The following is a 20,218-nucleotide window of genomic DNA, read 5'->3' as shown; positions in this document are numbered from 1 at the left end:
CCACTTCACACAGGGGGAAACTGAGACCCAAAGGAAGAGAAATGCTTTGCTCAAGGCCTCACCACCACAGGAGCACGTTTCAGAGGATCGTCATTTAGAGCTGGAAGGGAATTTGAAAGGACCTATCATAGCCCTCATTTTATAGACAAAGAGAGAGATGAAGTGAAGAAGGCAGGATTTAAACTGGACTCTCGAGCTCTTCTTTCTTTCGCACCACACTGTCTCTTCTATGAGACTGTGAGCTCTTAGAGGAACAGGAATAAGCATGAGCGATGGACCGTGTCACAAAGAAGGGAGATGGGAGCCTTTCAAACAAGAGTCACCTGCCGGATGCGTTTAACCAGCAGTTAGCGGTGAAGTGGGAAGACAGCACGGCACATCCGCCACTGTCCAGATCTGCAAAGAAGCGCGTCCATTTCCCAGTCCTCCAAGGCTGAGTTTGGTTCCTGGAGTTCGAGGTCCATTTCTAAGTCCTTCCTCATAGACCTTCATGCGTGTGTGCACCTATATACTGTATTATGTATGTGTGCATGTGTGCAAGCACACATAGGTGTAGTATAGATGGAAAGTGTATATGTGTGTGTGTACATTTATGCACATTTGTATATAGTTACGTTGCTGGTGTTGCTTTTGAGTCACTTTTCAGTCATGTCCCACTTTCCATGACCCCATTTGGGGTTTCCTTGGCAAAGATACTGGAGTGGTCCGCCATTGCCTTCTCCAGCCCATTTGACAGATGAGGAGTGGTTTGGCATTTCCACCTCCAGTTTATTTGACACATGAGGAAACTGAGGCAAAGATACTGGAGTGGTTTGGCATTTCCTTCTCTTACTCATTTTCCAGATGAGGAAACTGAGGCAAACAAAGTTTTAAGTAACTCGTTCAGTCACACAACTCTGAGGCATGATTTGAAGTCATAAAGTTGAGTCTTCTTGATTCCAAGCCAAGTGCTTTATTCCCACTACCACCTAGCTACAGAGGATGTATATGACATATATATTGTATGTTATATACACATATCACTCAGTATTTTTTTTTAAACCTTTACCTTCCATCTTAGAATCAATACAGTATATTGGTTCCAAGACAGAAGAGCAGTAAGAGCTAGGCAATGAGGGGTTAGTATCTGAGGCCAAAGTTGAACTCAGGACCTCCCATCTCTAGGCCTGGCTCTCTATCCAATGAGCAACTTAGCTGCTCTTTGATCCCTCTCTTTTGCACAGGAGGTTCCTGCATGTGTAGCTTTTTACTTATTTGTGCCATATCTTGGAAGGCTGGAGGTGGGGTGACTCAGATGTCATAACAGCAGGTAATTCTTATTTCCCTGACAGAGTAATTCAGATTCAAGATTATATAAACATTTAAAGCTGAAAGTGATTTCAAAGATCATTGGACCCCATCCCATTTTGCCCATGAGAAAGCTGAGGCATAGAAAGGCAACAGGGCCTTTGAGAGCCAATGTGAGGCCATGTCCAAAATAGGGTTTACCTGATTCCAAACCCAACCTTCTTCACTGACCTATAAGTCATCTAAGGCACTGGGAAAGTCTGAAGGCCTGGCAAATGTCTGCTTAAGCTCTGAGTGAGAAACATTGGGAAAGCTGAATTGGATCTCATAGCCCAGTTCTTCTTTTTCAGTGTCTTACCCATTTCTTGAGTCTGTGTGTGAATACACATCCAAAAGATATGGCTCCAGACTGCCCAGTTCACTAATAATCAAATACCATAATTCAGAGCTGGATGCACCATCCTTGGTCATTCCATCTATTTTATTCTGGGGAAACTAACTCTGTTTTCTCCAATCATCTTCTATGCCAGTGATGGTGAACCTCTTAGAAACTGAGGACCCAAACTACACCCTCATGCCACATGTTAGCTGCCCCCTCCTTACCCAAGATAAAGGAGAGAGGAAATACTCCTACTGGGCTGTTGAGCAGAGAAGTAGGTGAAGTGAGGAATGTCCTCAGGCAGGTGTGGAGAGGGGAAAGGGAGCAACCCTCTTCAGCATGTGTGCCATAGGTTCAACAACACAGTTCTATGCCATCAAGAAGCAGCAAAGGGAAGCCCCTTAAGAAAAGGAGGAGGATAAAATAACTGGAATTTTGAGAACCAATTCGACTTGAAATGCATTTGTGTTTCCAGAATCACAGTTCAAGCCTTCTCTGTTTATCAACCAATCATTTGTTCTCATGTTGCCTTCTTTCACTGATGCTTTCTGGTTTTTGTTTTGTTTTTGTTATCAATTATTTATTCATTTTTAGGTCATATATTTTATAACATGTATATTCACAGCTTAAAAAAATATAGCATAATAATACACAATAGAATCACTTGTTAGTTCCGGGAGTGGGGGGAGGGGGGAACATGAATCATGCAACTATGGAAAAATACTTAAATAATTAATCACAAAAAAATAAAGTCTAAGATCCTAAAAAAAATATTCATTATTAAGTACTATGTGCCAGGAACTGTTCTAAGTGCTAGGCACTACAAAAAGCTTTCTGTTTTTGCTACAGTTGTGTGTCCTGGGACAATATGCCAAGCTCTTGAGCTAGTAGCCCCCCCCCCACCCCCATTTGTTGAAACCTCAACTGCTGCTGTCATTTCCAGTTTGTGTCCTGGAACAACAATATTTTGTTGTGTGTGTTTTCATTGTATTGTAAGTTTGTTTGTTTATGGCTTCCTTGTGGGAGAGGCCACCAAAAGGAGAGTTGCCAATCCTACCAGCTCTCCATTTGTATGAGGACCATCAAAAGCTGGCCTAGGAAATGCATCTTGGGAGTTTTTGATGGTGAATGGCTTCCTGAAAATGTGGGTTGAAAACTTGTACCAAATGGTCCTGTTGTGTGAAAAGGGACATAAGATAAGGTGATTTATTCATCTATGTATATCTATGTATATGTTTATATATGGAGAATACTGACCAAACATTTATGACAAGTGGCATCACTGCCTTTGTTAATATTTTTTACTTGATGTATGTTACAGGCACATTAATTATTGCACTTTTCAATGTCCAAGAATGATATTTTAGAATGACAAAAAAGAAAGGAGACAGCCAGTTTCTTTCATTTGTTTATTTTAAAACATTAAACCCAAGCTGAATAGAAACCACAGAAATTACATTGAAGAGATTTTGTTTTTAGTATTTGCCAAAAAAAAGTGAGAATAAAACAAAAAGAAATCAACCAAAAACCCAGTAAAAAATAGCTACAGTACATCCATGAAACTACCAAGGTTAAAGGAAAAGAAAATACAAACAGGTTCAAGCCTCAGTTCAACCCTCACAATTTAAAAACATGTTGGGGCAAGTTTAGGGACTTGCAGGAGAGAAAAAAACAAAACAAAACTAGGAGGTTGAGCATTTCTAAAAAAAAATTATATATATTTATATATTATATATAACGCATATAAAGTGGTATGATATACAATCATTATGGTTAAAAACACAACCAAAAAAAAATCAGTACAAAAGGCTCAAGGACAGGATGACCAGTCAAGCCCCATCAACACCCTCTTTTCAGAGAAGCTGTTCTCCATGGCCTTGACCTTGGGGCTTGGCCCTGAGGGGTTCCCTGGGAGCTGATTGGGGCCAAGAGAGGCATCCATTGATGGGGCTAGGGGTTTGGAAGGAAAATGCTGTTTAGGAATTGCATAGTGAGATGGGTACACAGGGCAGCCCTCGGGGATGTCATCAGTCTTCCCACCTTCCTGTCCTCTAAGTCAAGGGGAGCAGGAATGGTTCCCTCCTTGTTCTGCATCCCCTTTGGTTTCCAGCCATCGATCTCTGCCTTTACGGCGGAAACAAGATCAGTTGCTGGGACCATGGCAGAAGTTGTTCTACCGACTCCCTCATTTATAAGAACTTGATCAGAACAAAACTAAATTGTGTTTGAGGGGTGGGGGTCCTCCAGAGGCCTTGGACAGTTACTAGAGAAGAGTCAGTCTGGGGCCTGAGACATCCAGCAACATCCCTCCACCCCAGCTGCTAAGGAAGCCTTTGGAACAAGAAATGATACACGGATTAGGAGATGGTGAGGCCAGCTGGTTTGCTGAGAAACAAACTTTTCCTCAAGGTAAGTCACAGACTTTCTGAGCCAAGCTGGGAAGCAAAGCCAGGACCTACTCTAGGGAGGGATGGAGTGGAAGGACAGGGAATTCTTGGCCCAGTAAGTTACTAGGGAAAGAGAGGATCAGAGTAAACCCTGCTCTCTCCCCCACTGGAAGAAATTCAGGCTTCTCGCTCTAGTTGCTTTTTATATACCAGGATTCCTAGGTCCATCCTGCATATGGCTCAGTCAGTGACCATCCATCCTCTCCCAAGTTTTGAACTATTTGGAGAAATCTCTGAATATTACTCTTTATCTCCAGTGTTGGGATGAGAATAACACCCCCCCCACACACACACCCCTTTATTCTTATGCTGCTTCTAGGGTTGAAATCAGATACAAAAACTTCCACCCTAAAGGGAGAACCAGAATGTTTCCTCTCCTATTGTGCCAAGGTTAGTCAAAAACCAAGAGTGCCCACTTGTGAGGCAGGAGGGGTCCACAACGGGTACCCCTGGTCCCTTCTGGTTGAGTAGGAGGGAAAAGAGTGATAAGATGACAACTGACAAGTCAATCATAACTAGAAATGTTTCTGTCTTGCATTATCTCAACTGGGGTGTAGTTCATCGTAGGATGATGCCTTTGGCACCCTTAGAATCCTGGGGGGAAAGTCCCAGCCACTTTGTCCTTGTTATGGCCCTGGTGCTAGTTCTCTTCACCCCACCAAGCAATGGCCAAGGAATCAGTTCTATGGGACACATGGAAGACACTGGGATAAAGAAAACTGACGTTTCGAAGTCCGATTGGAGTCTGGGAGGGGCAAGGGATGTATCTGGGAGGAAGGAAGGGGTTAAAAATAATTCAAATCAATCTAAGATAGCAGCCCAAGCCACTGTGTCTGCCCAGGATGCTAGCTGGGTGTTGCAAAAGCCCCATACCAAGTGCTGAGTTTTCGGTTTGAACCCCCCAACCCCCCCCCTTTTTTTTCTTTTCCACATAGGCAAGTAAAATGAACTAAGTTAAAAGATTACAGACAGGATACAAACACTACAGTTAAAAGATTCCCAAGACAGCACGAGAAATTCACAGCCAAGTCTGGAGTTTGATTTCTTTTAACGAGTACAATGCAGTCTTGAACACTGGACCCAGGAGTTCAACATGCTATTTACATTCACATTGTGGAGATGTCCATGTGCTTGGGAAAAAAAAAGGTCCACAGGCCCCCTTCCCTCCCTGAACTGGAGGGCTGTTTTTGTTGTTTTTTGCTTATGAGGATGTGGCAGAAAGAGAACCGAACATACCAGACAAAGCTGATAATTAATGTTTGTGCTTCTAAAAAAAAAAGACACAGAGACAGCTGAGGCTCAGTCATATCCATGTCCAGAATGCAGTGACAAAAGGGAAGTGAGGAGACTGGAGATGTTTCACATGGAGGAAATGCCTGATGACAGCTTCCAAGATGTCCTAATGATAACATTTAGGAGGTTGTCTGTGGCCTGGATTTGGGAGGCCAGCAGGTCAGATGAGTGGTTGAACAACCAAACCAAACCAAACCAAACCAAAAAGGTCCAAACAGACCAATAGGAAACTGTTGCCTTGCTCCTAACTCTAGTGCTGGGGCTATTGGAAGGAGCTACAGTGAATGGAGTTGGGAGCTATCAAAGAATCCCCTTGGGGATGGGCACAGTGCCACACTTGGAAAGCCATCGTCCCTGCCCTTAGGAGTCTGAGGTCAGATGAGGGGCTAAGTCAAAGGATCTCCCTTCCAGACATCCTCTGAGGTTCTCAATGGCACCAAAGGTCCACCAGCTGATTTTAGGTTGTATTGTTCTTGCCGTGGCTGGGTACCTTTGGAGTAGGTCTCCAAGAAGGATGGTGGACCAAGTCATCCATCATAGCCCAAGTTGGTTTCTCCCATGAGGGATCCCCTGATGCAGGCAGCGACTCTCTTCTGGCCTCTGAAGCACAACCTCCATTTCCAGTGATTTCATCCCAGTTGACCCAGCCCCATGTGCCAAGGAATGGAGGTCTGAAGAGACCCGCCTTTGGGAGTCATCAGGGTGGGGAGAGTGGACAGCATATAGTCATAGCTCTTAGGGATGGGTATCCAGAGGGGCTTTGGCCCCCCAAAACATAGCTCCAGACTGGGCTCTTGTCTTCCTGCTGCTTTCACAACACTAATGACCATTTCCATCTTTCCCAAGGATGGGCCACACCAACCCTTTCACAGCCTGGAAACTTCCTCGTTCTCAGAAATGGAGTTGACATCATGATTCTGACTTTGTCATTTTGGCCCAGCAGTTCTTAAACTTTTTTGGTCTCAAGACCTCTTTCTACTTTTCTTAAAAATGATTGAGGACCCCCTCCAAAGAGCTTTTGTCTTTATAGGTTATAGCTATGGATATTTACCACAATAGAAATTAAAACATTTTAGTATTATGAAAATAGTTTTTATTTTGAGGACCCTATGAAGGGTCCTTTCCAAGGGATCCCCAGACCATACTTTTGAGAATTGCTGATCTAGTCTCTTAAATCCTGAGGGTTCAGGAATTAGGGATTAGGACAGAATGGGATTAGGGGAATATGGGCAGAAGAGAAAGATTTTTAAAACCTTCCAGGGAGATATAAGCATTGGTCGTGTCCAGTATAAACAGCAATGTGGGGTCCCTCATTTGCTTGTCTTAGCTGCCTGCCACAGAAGGGGCCAAATCATATGAACTTGTTGCAACTGATCCTTCCCCACCTCACTAACACAAAGCTTAACTTAAAAGCTCCCCATGGCCTGTAATAAATGGACTCTGGCATGGCCCCCAATCCTGACGGTCAGACCACTTGGTGGTCAGTGACTAAATCCTGGCCTTAATGCTTTGGGTCTACTCGAGGCTATTTGGGCCTAGGTACTTTATATCTCTGGTAAACAGCATGCCATGTAGGTGGTATGAGGCAGAGGAGGTGGAACAGAGGGAAGGAAGATGGCAGCTCTTCCTAGCTTTCTGGCAAAAAGAGGTTGGAAGCAGAATTGTACTCAGAAATGTCTGCAAATAGTCTGCACACCAAGGTAACAAGCACCTTATTTATGGTGGATGTCTCATTCCCATTTCAGAGAGAGGGAAACTGAGACACAGAGTAGCCAGCCTGAGCTCATACTTCAACCAGGAGGAATTTAGAATGCCTGTTCCGCCATCTTGTGGGATGCTCTTTTCTTAGGTCTACAGAGCAACTCTAGGGAGGCCATTAAGAATGGCTGAAATGAATAAGACTGGCTGGAGGTGGACTCTGCCATTAGTGTCTCCAGAACGGGGAACATTTTGGCCGCTCCTCTTTCTTGAGCACTCTGATGAACCAATTTTACTCTATTAGTAGAAGATTAAAATCTCTCCTTCCTCCATATATCCAGATCCATTGCTTTCTCCATTTTGGAAATCTCAGTGTGGGCAAATCCTAAAGCAACACTTGAGGATGAAAAAAGGGGCATAAGTGGAGGGGTGCTGGCCTGGCTGGGCCATCTCTTCTGGAAGCAAGGAGCCTTGGACTCAGGCTATAATCAAAGCCACTTGTCCTGGCCCTACTCCTCTCTGCTATTTCTGCCCCATGGTCTGAGGAGTCCAAGGACATCTGGGAACTGAGGTTAGTGGTTAGAACCAAGAGGAGAAGGAGGAGGAGGAGGAGGAGGATGAGGACAGAAGAGACACAGATCTCCCATTCACAGCTGGCTCATGAGTTCTTGGCTTTCTATTTTCTGATGCAAGCAAGAAGAGGCCTAGAGAAGCAGGGACCTGAATCTCAGCCTCCCAGAGCTCTCTCTGAGAGGGCAATGCTTCTATTCCTGGGTTTAAAAAAATTAAAAAGGGATAGGGGAGCAAGGAAAACAGTCCAACAGCAACCACTCTACCCTAAGGATTTCTCATCTGGCCCATATCTCTGGAAAATTGTTTGAGTGTTCTGCCTAGAGATTATAAATGTGGTTAGTGAAAAGAAAAAAAAAATAGCTGGCAAGTAAGTATCTTGCTGGAGGGAATTTGGCACCAAGGGGGTGGCCAGCTCCTGCTGACTTGGTAGGTTCTGGATAGCTACACTGGAGAGGAGACAGGGGCAAAGGGGCAACCTAGAATTAAGGGAAGGCCAGGGAAGCAAAGGGGCCCAAGCCTTTGGTTTGGCACTGGGCACCTGCTGCTCACTCTAACACAAAGAATTTAAACACTATTGTCCCGGAGGCTCCAGGAGACAGAGGTGAGGACCAGAGAAGTGAAAAGAGAAGGTAGTGAGAGAATGACCCTGGCTTTGAAGGGCAGGGGTGGCAGAGGTTCTTAACCATGACCCATAATCCACTAACTTTCCTTAAATGGAATGTGAGTGTGAGTGTGTGTGTAAGAAAGAGAGAGAGAGAGAGAGACAGAGACAGAGACAGAGACAGAGAGAGAAACAGAGAGACAGAGAGATCGAGAGAGGGAGACAGAGAGAGAGAGAAAGGAGAGAGAGGAAAAGAGAGAGATAGAAAGTGTGTATATGTGAGAGAGAAAAGGAGAGAGAGAGAGAAACAGAGACAGAAAGTGTGTGTGTGAGAGAGACAGAGAAAGAGAGAAAGGAGGGAGAGGAAAAGAGATAGAAAGTGTGTGTGTGTGTGTGTGTGTGTGTATGTGAGAAAGAGAAGAGAGAAAAAGAGACAGAAAGTGTGTGTGTGTGTGTGTGTGTGTGTGTGTGTGTGTGTGTGTGTGTACAGGGGTAATTAAATTTGATGGCAAGAAATATATGTCAAAGTGAGCATTTATCTGGATCAGCAGAAGGGTCTCCATTTAGGTCAAAGTGAGGGTGTCTGGATCAGGGTGGGCATGTGTTCATCCAGGTCAGCGCCTACATGTAGGGTCAGAAAAGGGTGCAGAAAAGGGAGACTGCTTTCCTGACCAGGACAAGGACACCCTGGACTCAGAGCCCTCATAACTTGAAGCTGGTCCAGAATGAATGAGAGAAGCACCGTTAGGAATCACTCCAGAGCCCAGACCTCCAAAGCATTGTTTCCTTCTGTAGAAGGGACAGAGGTGGATGAGGCAGAGGCAGAGGCAGAGGCAGAATAGGAAACTGATTTGTTAATATCCCCATTTGGCTTATGGAAGAAGCACATGAACCTGGGCCCTCGGCCTATGCAACAGCTCGTGTAGACTGAAAGGTGAGTCCTTAAGCTGCCCCAGGAGCCCCTGCCCTCTCACTGGGCTCACTCCCCGGTGGTCTTTGGCCTCTCGGGGTCCCAGTGGCCAGATGCTGGGAACAGAAGAAGCGGGAGGTACAGTGCCAGCATCAGGAGGAGTGGAGGGAGGGAAGCAGAGTGGTTTGGCAAGGGAGCACAGGGGGCAGGGTGGCAGTTGGCACATCTGCGATCGATGTCTAATGCCCGCTGCTGGAGTCAGGGCGAGGTTGGTTGGTAGCGAGGTATTTGGCTCTCATGCTGGAGGTGTACTAGAGGAAGACACAAAACAAACAAACAAACAAACAAAAAAAAAGGATCAGTGTCAAGATAGCTCTGTTGGGAGGGAACACGTGTCCGGAGCAAGCTCAGCTTGTGTCAGTGTCATCAGCCTTGGATTTCCAGAGACCCAATTTCTCCTGATCCGGGGAAACAAAACGGCCCACCCAAGGGCCAGAGCAGCACATCCATCACCCTCCTCTGAACCACTCTTGGGTATCCCTCCCAGGCCATTCCTCTGCCCTCCTCTCTAGGTATCAGCCTCCATTTGGAAGACCCAAAGGAGGGCAACCAGCATGAGAAATGCTCTTAATCAAAAGTCACCTGCTAGCCACAACAAAGGGGGGATCCCCTTTCTTGGCTTCCATCCTTAAATTCTGGGACCAGAATGGGAATTCTGAGAATCAGGACAGTTTTCGTTGGTTGTTCCTTTTCTGGTCTCAATTAGCAATTTTATTTGTATAGGAAACTAGAAGACAAATCCACTCCTTCTACCAACAAAGGCTGGCACCTTCTCTGTGACTTATCATATCAGAGAACTGACAAGAGCACTGAGAAATCCAATGACTGGTCCAGGGTCACACAACCAATAAATACCAAAGGTAGTAAATGAACTCATGTTTTCCTCATTCCAAGTTTAGTTCTCTATCCACTAGGCCAAGATGCTTCTCTAGAAGACAATTCTCAATCTCCAAACCTGAAGAACAAAAACAAAGCCACATTCTATCTCCAAAATGAAAGATGGACCCTGGTGCCCTATGGCAAGGACCCACAGAAGCTACTTCATTCCCACTAGATCTCTTTCTTTCTCTCTCCCTTCTCTCTTGTCTCTGTCTCCTTTCTCTTTCTGTCTCCCTCTTTTATCTGTCTTTGAATTCCTTCTTTCTCTGTCTCTCTCTTCTCTCTTGGTCTCTCTGACTCTTTTCTTTCTCTCTGTCTCTGTCCATCTATATCTCCCTTTTCTCTTGGCCTTTCTCTTTCTGTGTCTCTATATCTATGTCTGTCGTTCTTTCTCTTTTCTCTCTCCCTTCTCTCTGTCTCTCTCTTCTCTATCTCTGTTCTTCTTTGTCTCCTGTTTGTGTTGTGTCTGCCTATCGCTCTCTTCAAGTACTGGGTTGTTGACATCGATGTAGAAGAAACTGGTCAGATACAATTCACCTCCTGCAGCAGTAAGTCTGCCCAAGAGGAAATAATGGCTCTGGCCCCTAAACCAAAGGAGGGGAACATTCCTTCTGCCATCTGGTTTCAGGCAGCTCTCCAGAGACCTTGATTTCAGACTGGGGAAGAGGTGCCTTGCAAACATCCAGCAATGCTGAACAAGTCCTAGAATTACATAAAAATATTGAAGATGGAAGGGATTTGAGAGACCATCTCTCTTATCACCTCCTCTTTGATTTTACAAAGAAAGAAATTGAAGCCAGAGTTTAAGGATTTGCCCAAAGGTCAAAACCAGTAAATGGCAAAACTCAGTCTAGAGTCTTAAGTTCTCTGCTTCCTAGAACTAGTGACTCCATGCTAATTACCCCAGGCTTACTTTTCATGTTTCTTTTTGAGAGAGGTGAAATCATTCTTAAAGCAGGGGTTCTTAACTTGGGGTCTATGAACATTGAAAGTATTCTGACAATGGTATTTTGACATAATTGGTTTCTTTCATAATTCTATATATTTTACTTAATACATTTAAGAACATTATTCTGAGAAGGGGGTCATAGACTGCACCAGATTGCCATATTGTGTATACATGACACATACAAAAAGATTACAAATCCTTACTCCAAAGAGTAAACTCAAATTTGAATCTAGAATCAAAGTTTTCAAAAGAAGTCTCGGGTATTCCTAGGACTTCCCAGAGGAGAGGAGAAGAGATTGTCACAGACATGTAGTCAGAAGGCTTGGATTAAAATCTCTGGTCTATTATCTATAATTCTATGTCACATTAGGGCAAGTAACTTAAATGCTCTGGGCCTAAGTTCCCTCATCCACAAAAGGGGGAACTGAATAAGATGAACTTTGAGGTCCTTTCCAGCCCTGGATCTTAGCATCCTATGACATGGTCCCAGAGTGGAGGACATGGGGAAGTTTGTAGGCAAAGGAACTCATGTCCTATCATCTGAAGCACGATTTGAGTATGAAGGTCAAATTTCCAGAGTGGTTAGGTTCATGGAAGAGAGGACTCTTCCATATTCTCCAGGTGCCTCCTGGAATTATTCCTAAAAAAGAGCTCATCACAAATAGAAAAATGGAAAGACTCTTAGGAGATATCTCCCCCACCAATCCACTATGGAAATTTCTTCTAAGCAGTACACAACTGTCAGCTAATGCCCCAAGAAATCCCTCTTCCCACTGGTTTGCTCATTTCACACTAGACTAAGGGCTTCGATGAAGTTCTAATACCTAGCAGTTCTCTCCAGCCTCTTCCTCTGTCATATATGCCAGCCTGCAGAGAAAGACCAAAAACTAGAAACCTCTTATGGTTAAGGGAATCAAATTTGTTCACCTTCAGGCAGGAGGAAAGTCATGGACTAGACAGTCACCCATTCTCTTCTGGAGGCTCTCCAGGGAATAGAACATTTTTGGCCATGTGGAAAGATCAAAGGATTCCATTTTTTAAAGCAAACAGGATGTCACCAATGTTGAAGTAAGGTTTAAGAAATAGCTGCTGGCAAAGAGAAGGTGATGGGACCATATTGAAAATTGATATTCCACATAGGAAATTGGGCTTTTGTCAAGGCTAATGGAGGGGCATTTAGAAAAAGGAAAGGTTAGATGCCATAGGGGCTACTGGAAAGAAAGGAGACATGAAAATGTCCCTTGGTATGATTTGAGATGAAGAATTAATAAGTAAACCCAAGTCTTAAAAAAAAAAAAAACCACACACACACACAGAGGAGAAACCTTGGACAAACACTTTCCAACTGGCAGGTCTACTTTCAGGTTTTCTACTGGCAGGTTGAGGGTGAAGTGGATGCCTCCAGATCAATGACTAGGGGATTTTAAGACTAGGGAATGAACTAGGGGACTGAGATTATGTGTTCAGATCCTACTACTGGGAAGTGGTAGAATTGGCTGGATAGTTCTATAGTCTCTTTCAGACCTGGTTTTCTCAGGCTCTATGAAAATGGGGTGGGAGAAATTGGATCTCCAAGGCAGGAACAAGGTGTCTCTTCTGGTGGCCACAGAGACTGCTCCCAAGCAAGAGGACGATGGACCCACAATGAGACATCATAGGCCTGGGAGGAAAGGAGTCCAAGGCTGCATGCAAGTCTCCAGAAGTCTATCAAAAATGACACCCCCTAAACAATGTATGAAAGGAAAGGCCCCCAAATTAGATAAAAGGAGAATGTATCAGGTCTATGAGAGAAAAATCAAACAAATGAGAACAGAAACCCCAACTCCCTCCCTCCATTAAGCCATTGACAAGCAGATTTATAGAAGGGTAGAGGAAGTAGGACAAGATTAACTCCCACAGAGTTAAATACAGATGACTCTGGAACCTTCTATGCTTCAGAGGCTAAAAGAATGGAGTCTTAACTTGACTCTCCCAACTGTTACAAGATCATGCGGTAAGAGCTGCTGTGGGACTAGTAAACACTTGCTGGCTGACTGGCTGGCTGGCTGGCTAGATGGATGGATCAATGGATCAATGGATGGATGGATGGATGGATGGATGGATGGATGGATGGTAGGTGGGTGGATGGGTGGAAGTCTCAAGGATACAATCCAAGCTCCCTAGCTATAGGCTAAAACTCTACTCTGAGAAGATGGGGGGGGGGGGGCGGGGGAACCTACCTAAAAAACCTCCTGTTCTTACCCAGCAGTGGGCTCTAAGGTCAAATCTACATCTGTCTCTTGTATGACCCAAGAATGATGATTTCTTACAGAGTTATTAGGATCTCTGTTTTTCCCTTCCTCTTTTCTTCCTGAGTCTTCAACTATATCTCTGCTGAATGGGTACAAAAGATGGAGCCATGTTTATAACAGGCCATTTTGTTATCTGTGAGCAGCTCTGGGTCAAAGGAAACCACTAATAAAATGGAAACTCCTGAATTAAACCATTGTTCTTCAGAGCCATGGAGGCATCCCCAGATTACATTACTTTGTGATGGGTGAATGGGCATTCAAGGAGTCTGGGCACAGAGAAAAAGTGACCATAGAGATAGATAGGAAGCCCACAGCTGGCACAGGGACCTTCTATGAGTGTTTTTTGCATGACTTGTGATGTCTGCAGGCTGTCACCCATGTGGGGAATAGTAGTATACAAGGGAGAATACCCCCAATGAAGCCTAATCCTGTGACCACCAACGGCTACTCCAGTCTCCTTGTAAATTCCCAGTCTGGCTGGTTCTCAGTCGTTCCTTGCACATACCCAAGTAAGATTCCATATCACAGAATTGTGGAAAATAACACGAAGCCAAGGGCAATGGGGTTCCCTGTGCATATGTAAAGAGGAGGAGCCCCTTAAGCAATGAGAAGCTTTCAAGGAGAAACTCCTTCACCAAGAATAAAGCAAATCCATTCATCTACAGCAATCTTACAATGTGTTTGTAACCAAAGTGCTTTTGGGGCTATTATTTCATTTTGTTCCTATAAATATTCTCCAAGAAGGATCATCTCCATTTTACAGAAAAGAACACTGACACACAAGAAAAACTACGTAATTAGCTCAGGTCACACGAAGCAGAGACAAGACTTGAACACAGGTTTTTCCCACTCTGAGCCCAGTATTCTTTCTACTAGAACCCAGCTGGTAGGAAGAGGCAGCTGCCTTCTCAAGCAAAGATAGACTAAGTCTATATAAGACCAGTCCTAGGGTAACATAACCATCACAGAAGGGCTGGTGATAATACCCAGTGCTGCCCAGGCACCGCCAGGGCACCTGCGGGGGTAAGGAAGAAGCAAGAAGCACAGCGGATGGTATAGGGAGTGGGAAAGGGGAGGAAGAATGGAGCCAGGTCATTCCACAAAGCACCAGCAACATGCAGAGGGCAGGCCAGGCCTTAGCATTCCTGCCCATGCTCCATCTCTAGATGTCTTGGTGTTGGGAGAGCCTGTCTTTGAGAGCCCCCCAACCCAGCAGAGCCCCCAAACCAAGATGCAACCCAAGCAGGCGACCATGGCATCCAGAGGGAATTGAAAGCGAAGGAAGGAGGGAATTAGGGAGAGGGACAATGGAGAAGGAGCAACTCAGACCTTCTGACACACAGATGGGCAACATGACAGAGACAGTGACTTAGTATGGCACCGACATCAACTCGACCCCAGTTGTAGGGTGGAGGCCCACCTATCTCTCAAGCAACTGCCCTACTCTAGTGTTCTCTCTCTCTCTCTCTCTCTCTCTCTCTCTCTCTCTCTCTCTCTCTCTCTCTCTCTCTCTCTCTCTCTCTCTCTCTCTCTCTCTCCCCCCCTCCCCATTGGCTGATCCCTACTGAGTCATAAGAGTTGTAGTGCCTAGAACAGCCTCTCCTTCCCTGGGTACTGGGAACAAAAGATGTTTGAGTGGGAGAAGAGGCCAGAGTCATGGACTTGGAGCCTGATGGTGTAGGAGGGCAGAATTTACAAGGAGACTGGATTCATGGGGTTTCACAAGTTTTGGGGAGATCAGTTTGAAAGTATTCCTCTTCATAGGAATTCTTTTGTTTTTAACTCTTGAGTCAGGATTTATCACAACTACTTAAAAAGTTCTTGTGGCAGAAGCAGCTAGGTAGTTCATAAGACTGAAAGCTAGGCCTAGAGCAAAGCTGGCTTCAGATACTTCCTAGCTGTGTGCCCCATGGCAAGTCACTTAACCCCCACTGCCTAGCCCTTAATTCTTAAGATTCTAAGACAAAAGGCAAGAGTTAAAAAAACAACCACCAAAAAAAATCCATATTAAGTATCAGTTTTAAGGCAGAAGAGCATTTAAGGGCTGGGCAATTGTGATTAAGTGACTTTTCCAGGGCCAGATCTGAAGCCAAGACCTCCCATCTTCAGGTCTGGTTCTTTATCCACTGAGCAATCTGGCTGCCCTATCACAATAATTTCTAAAAAGAGATGGTGTTAGCAATTTCTACTGTAGGATTACAGACATGGGAAAATATCCTCTCTCTCTCTCTCTGTCTCTCTGTCTCTGTCTCTGTCTCTCTCTCTCTCTCTCTCTTGACTCTCTCTCTCTCTCTGTCTCTCTCGACTCTCTCTCTCCCTCCCTCCCTCCTCCTCTGTCTCTGTCTCTCTCCCTCTCTCAGCATCTGGGACAAAGCTTAGGAAAATATGAGAGAGATTGTATAAAGTATTTTCTCTCACTGCATCTTCATTTGGTACTAGGGGAGGTTCCCTTTTGCCCCCTTAAAGGGTGTAGGGAGGCTCTGAGACTTCTCTCAGAGAAATGAGGCCCAAAGTAGGAAGGGAATAAGCATCAGTCCTGGGTTGGGATAGGGGCTCCTACTGCTTTGCCCTTATTTGGAAGGGTGAGAAGAAGGTGCCATTTATTCCTCCAGGAAATCAGGGTTAAGTGGCTTGCCCAGGGTCACACAGCTAGAAAGTGTCTGAGGCCAGATTTGACCCTAAGTCCTCTTGATTCCAGGCCTGACACTCTATCCACTGTGCTACCTCGCTGTCCCATTTCTACTGCTTTAAAGAAGAGGAATATACTGTATAATCTCCATGTGTCTAAGGGAGGGCTGGAGCAGAAAAGGTGGACAGCCTTCCAGAATCAGAGCCTGTGTGTTATGGGCCTCCCTTCTGTGAGTGATATGGGAAAAAGGCTAGCGGCAGCTGGAAGTGTCCAACGATGTGAGCCAGGGCGTGGTTTATTTGTTAAGTGTCTAGACTTTAAAAAGTGATGGGAAACCTGCTACTTATGCAGATTAAACTTAAAAGTGTGCCTGGGTGTGCTTGTAGCTCTAATGGTGTTGCTTTTTCAGAAAATGGCTCTCAGTTCAGCATGGGGGCCACCTGGGCTGATAGGGCCAGGCAAGAAGTCAGGCTCCATCTGATTTTAAAGATGATGTTTGGTGCGTCCTTAGAGGGAAAGGGGACGTTTTTCTCACAGTAAGGACAAGAGCAGCAGTTCCTGAGCTCTGGGCGTGGCGTGAGTGGGTTAAGGGGGCATGATTAGGTGCTCTGAAAGCCCAGGGGCTGGTGGGGAGCTGGGACCTGGGACCCACAGCTAGATGCTGCCTCCTTAGCCAATCACTGGCTGAGCCCTTGTTGGGAAGGGTGTGGAGAAGGAAGGTGCAAGGATGAAAAGAAAAGGCTTTGGCCAGAAAGGGGAAAAGGAAGAGGAGGAGGAGGGGGACAGTGCAGGGTCGGAGGGGGGAGGTGGAGCGAGAAGGACCTTATTTCAGTACCTGTTCCATTTGAGGGCGCTGCTGTTACCAGTACGTCCTTGAACTGTCCGAGGGCTTAAACTGCCAGCTCGTATGGCTACTATTGTCCAAGGCAGCCAGATATAGCTGTGATGTTGCAGGAGAGAGAGAAAAAAGAGAGGGCGGCCTCAACGGGTATGAAAAACACAGAGCAAGCGAGATGGGTCCATGAGAGGCAGAAGGGCACAGACCCCCTGCAGGAATGGGGAGGAGGGGAAGGACAGAAGGATCGAGGGAGGGAGGACAGGAAGGATGGGGGCATAGGAGGACGAGGAGAGAGCAGGAGAAGACAATAAGAACAGACTCATCCATCATCCAGAGGCAGCTAGGAGCTCTACAGAGACTCCTTTGGTCACTGCAGTATGGCCTGAATGGGGAGCCACATCGAGGATGACTTCTTTCCTCCTCTCCTTTTCCCCTCCGGCGGTAGAGGCTGCTGCTATGTCCCACTGACCATGCTGCTGGGGCCTGGACTGGATTCTAATCATCTCCTCTCCTTTCTGCTTAGCCTATCTTATCCCAGTCTGCAAAAAACCCAACTCAAAGCCTTCCTTCTTCAAGAAGTCCTCTTTGATTATTCTACCTACTTACCTACCTATCTACCTATGTATCACTGAGCTTTCCCTTCTGGGAACTCTTATACTCCCTATCTACTCACTTTGGCCCTTTATCATATGCTGCCTTATAGTGTCATTTAAATGTTTTGTTTCTGTTTCATCCTTTCCCCATATGGACTATAAGCTTCTTTTATATCTTACAGTCCGAAGTATGTGGTAGATACTCATAGCATATCTGCTGAATGAATGAATGAATGAATGAGCGAGTGAGTGAGTGAAATGCCTGGATGACTCTGAGAGTCTGTGCAGATGGGGTTGGGGGTGAAGGGTGAGGGAGGGTCTGTCCTGTCTTCCTGACATTTCTTGACTTGGAAAGTGAAAAAAGAAGATGTCTAGGTCCACTGCGGCGAGTGGACAACCCTGTCCCTCTTCATGGTCCTCTACCTTCTTCCCAAGAGCCAGAGGTGATGCTTCCTGCCTGGGAGAAGAGCCTCTAATTCGCCTTGTTTGATATTCTGGAACTTCTCCCCAGGACAAACTCTCTTGCCAGCACCATCCCCCCAACCCTGGCCCCACAACTTACATTCACCTATATTTGGAAATTCATGAGCAACCACCTAAGTCACAGATGAGACTGGAGGGCCTGTGGAGAAAAACCCATTTGTCTTGGTGGCAGGAGCAGTCATGAGGCTGAGAAAGGAAGAGCCTCCCCTCCTCCAGAGGGGAAAACAGAACAGGAAGATATAATTCAGAAAGAGAATGGATTGTCCCCAGCCCTCTGAGGTCCATGTGGGGGACTCAAGTCTTCCCTGTTCCCATCAACTCACCATGCCCCAAACTGCTGCCATTTCTAATTCCAAGACTTTATTTTCCACAAGAAACTGCTGCACTCTGACCAGCAGGCCTGGAGCTCCTGAGGCTAGTCCTGAGAGACACAGTAGCCCCTGCCAGGATGGCCAGTCTGGCAGCACCTAGACTGACCCATGCTGGATCTGCACCTTGGCCCAATGCCCTCAGGGTCAGGGCTACCTGCCTGAGCCTGGATGTGAGGAGAAATCAAATCCAACTCAAGAGGAGGGATTTTCTACCTCCCAATTTGAGACAGAAATCTTGACACCCCCCCACCCCCTTTAAAGACTTCCTTTCACAAACACAAAAGCTCTTGGAGAAAGAGCTGTCCATGTTACCTCTCCCCCTTTCTCCCCAAGACATAAACCACAAATGAATAAAATACAAGGCAGAAGAGAGAAAGCCAGAGACACACGTGGCCTTCCCTCATTCTGGCAGCCTCCATGTGCAGCCTGGACGGAGATCAGGAGTTGACCACCATGTAGAACCTTGGGTTCAGATTGGGAGGGGGCACACAGCTGGTGCTCCCTGGGGGATTAGGTGTGCCAGAGGCTCCAGGCCATGCCTCTTAATACTCTGGGTAGAGTTAGACTTACTGAAGGCGGTGGGGATTCTCGGCCAATCAGAGGGGTGTTCTCACATCGAGGGTTCTGGAAATTCGCATTCTGGCTCCTATGGAAAAGGGCAAGAATGTGGGCTTGTATGAGGTGACCATGGCCCTGTAGGGCCTCTGGGGGATCTCCCCTTCCCATAACTACTACCTCCTTGGGCTCTGCTAGGTAATTTTGTAAAAAACAAAATACCTCCCCCAACACATACTTTGACTGATATCTTTTGTTTTTAAATCTTTCTGTCTCTGTCTGTCTGTCTGTCTGTCTGTCTGTCTCTCTCTGTGTCTCTCTCTCCCTGTCTCTCTCTCTCTGTGTCTCGATGTCTCTCTGATTCTCTCTCTGTGTCTCTCTGTGTCTCTCTCTCTCTCTCTCTCTCTCTCTCTCTCTCTCTCTCTCTCTCTCTCTCTCTCTCTCTCTCTTTCTCAGGTCCAAGCCTGCCCTTTGGGTTGTTGTGACATTCATTTTGGACTGTTTTGGGGGGGCTGTTTTTTGCCACTTAGACTGTTGGAGTCATTGTGTTTATAGTGTCTTAGATCTGCTTAGCTCTTTAGATATTTTATTGAGGTTTTCAGTCATGGATTTGGAACAAATGGACCCCTGTGCTGTCAAAGTTGCAGGGGTTGGGGTGGGAAGGAAAGAGAAAGGGAGGCAGGTCCTGTCATTGCCCAATGGAGCCTCCAGTGTTGACCAGACTCTAAGCACAGTCCCATTCCTTCACCAGCCTCTAATAATAATGTCTCATTGGCATAGCAATTTACATCTGATGCTAAATTTTCTTTTACCAGTGAGCTAGGTAGTTCAAGGATTATTGTCCCCATTTAAATAGGAGAAAATTGGAGCTCAAAGGCTTTGTTGACTCATTGGTGGTCAAGGCTAATAAGGAGAGTTTCAAATCCAAGTCTTTGGGGTCCAAATCTTAAGATTTCTCTCTCTCCTTTTTATTGATATTATTTGATATTGATATCACCTTCAATTAAAAAATATCCCTCCTTCATTTTTTTTTAACCCTTATCTTCTATCTTAGACTCAATATTAAGTACTGGATTCTAGGCAGAAGAATAGAAAGGGCTAGGCAAGTGAGGTTAAATGACTTGCCCAGGGTCATACAGTCAGGAAGTGTCCAAGGTCACATTTGAACCCAGGACTTCCCATCTTTAGGCCTAGCTTTCAATGCATTGAGCCACCTAGCTGCTCCTCCTTTATCATTCTTAAGAATGCTGTTTATTGGGGGCAGCTGGGTAGCTCAGTGGATTGAGAACCAGGCCTAGAGATGAGAGGTCCTAGGTTCAAATCTGGCCTCAGACACTTCCTAGCTGTGTGACCCTGGGCAAGTCACTTGACCCCCATTGCCT

The 20,218-nt window shown here is 45.6% G+C and overlaps 1 protein-coding gene across 4 annotated transcripts in view; it reads right to left on the bottom strand.

The window, feature by feature from the left end:
• Nucleotides 1–3,061: 3,061 nt before the first annotated feature.
• Nucleotides 3,062–20,218, bottom strand: part of TTYH3 (tweety family member 3) — a 202,034-nt gene continuing 184,877 nt past the window's right edge. For 2 of the 4 annotated variants that reach the window (XM_056806483.1, XM_056806482.1), the window contains exons 14-15: nucleotides 18,852–18,927; nucleotides 9,507–16,936 (exon numbers count right to left, since the gene is read on the bottom strand). In XM_056806483.1, the coding sequence (XP_056662461.1) occupies nucleotides 16,856–16,936; nucleotides 18,852–18,927 (157 nt within the window). In that variant the 3' untranslated portion in view covers nucleotides 9,507–16,855. The other 2 variants (XM_007498393.3, XM_056806481.1) reach the window with 2 other exon arrangements.

The sequence above is a fragment of the Monodelphis domestica genome, chromosome 7, assembly GCF_027887165.1.
Source record: "Monodelphis domestica isolate mMonDom1 chromosome 7, mMonDom1.pri, whole genome shotgun sequence".
Classification (NCBI taxonomy): Eukaryota; Metazoa; Chordata; class Mammalia; order Didelphimorphia; family Didelphidae; genus Monodelphis; species Monodelphis domestica.
The sequence above is the reverse complement of the archived record's forward strand: the minus strand, read 5'-3'. Positions and strand labels throughout refer to the sequence as shown.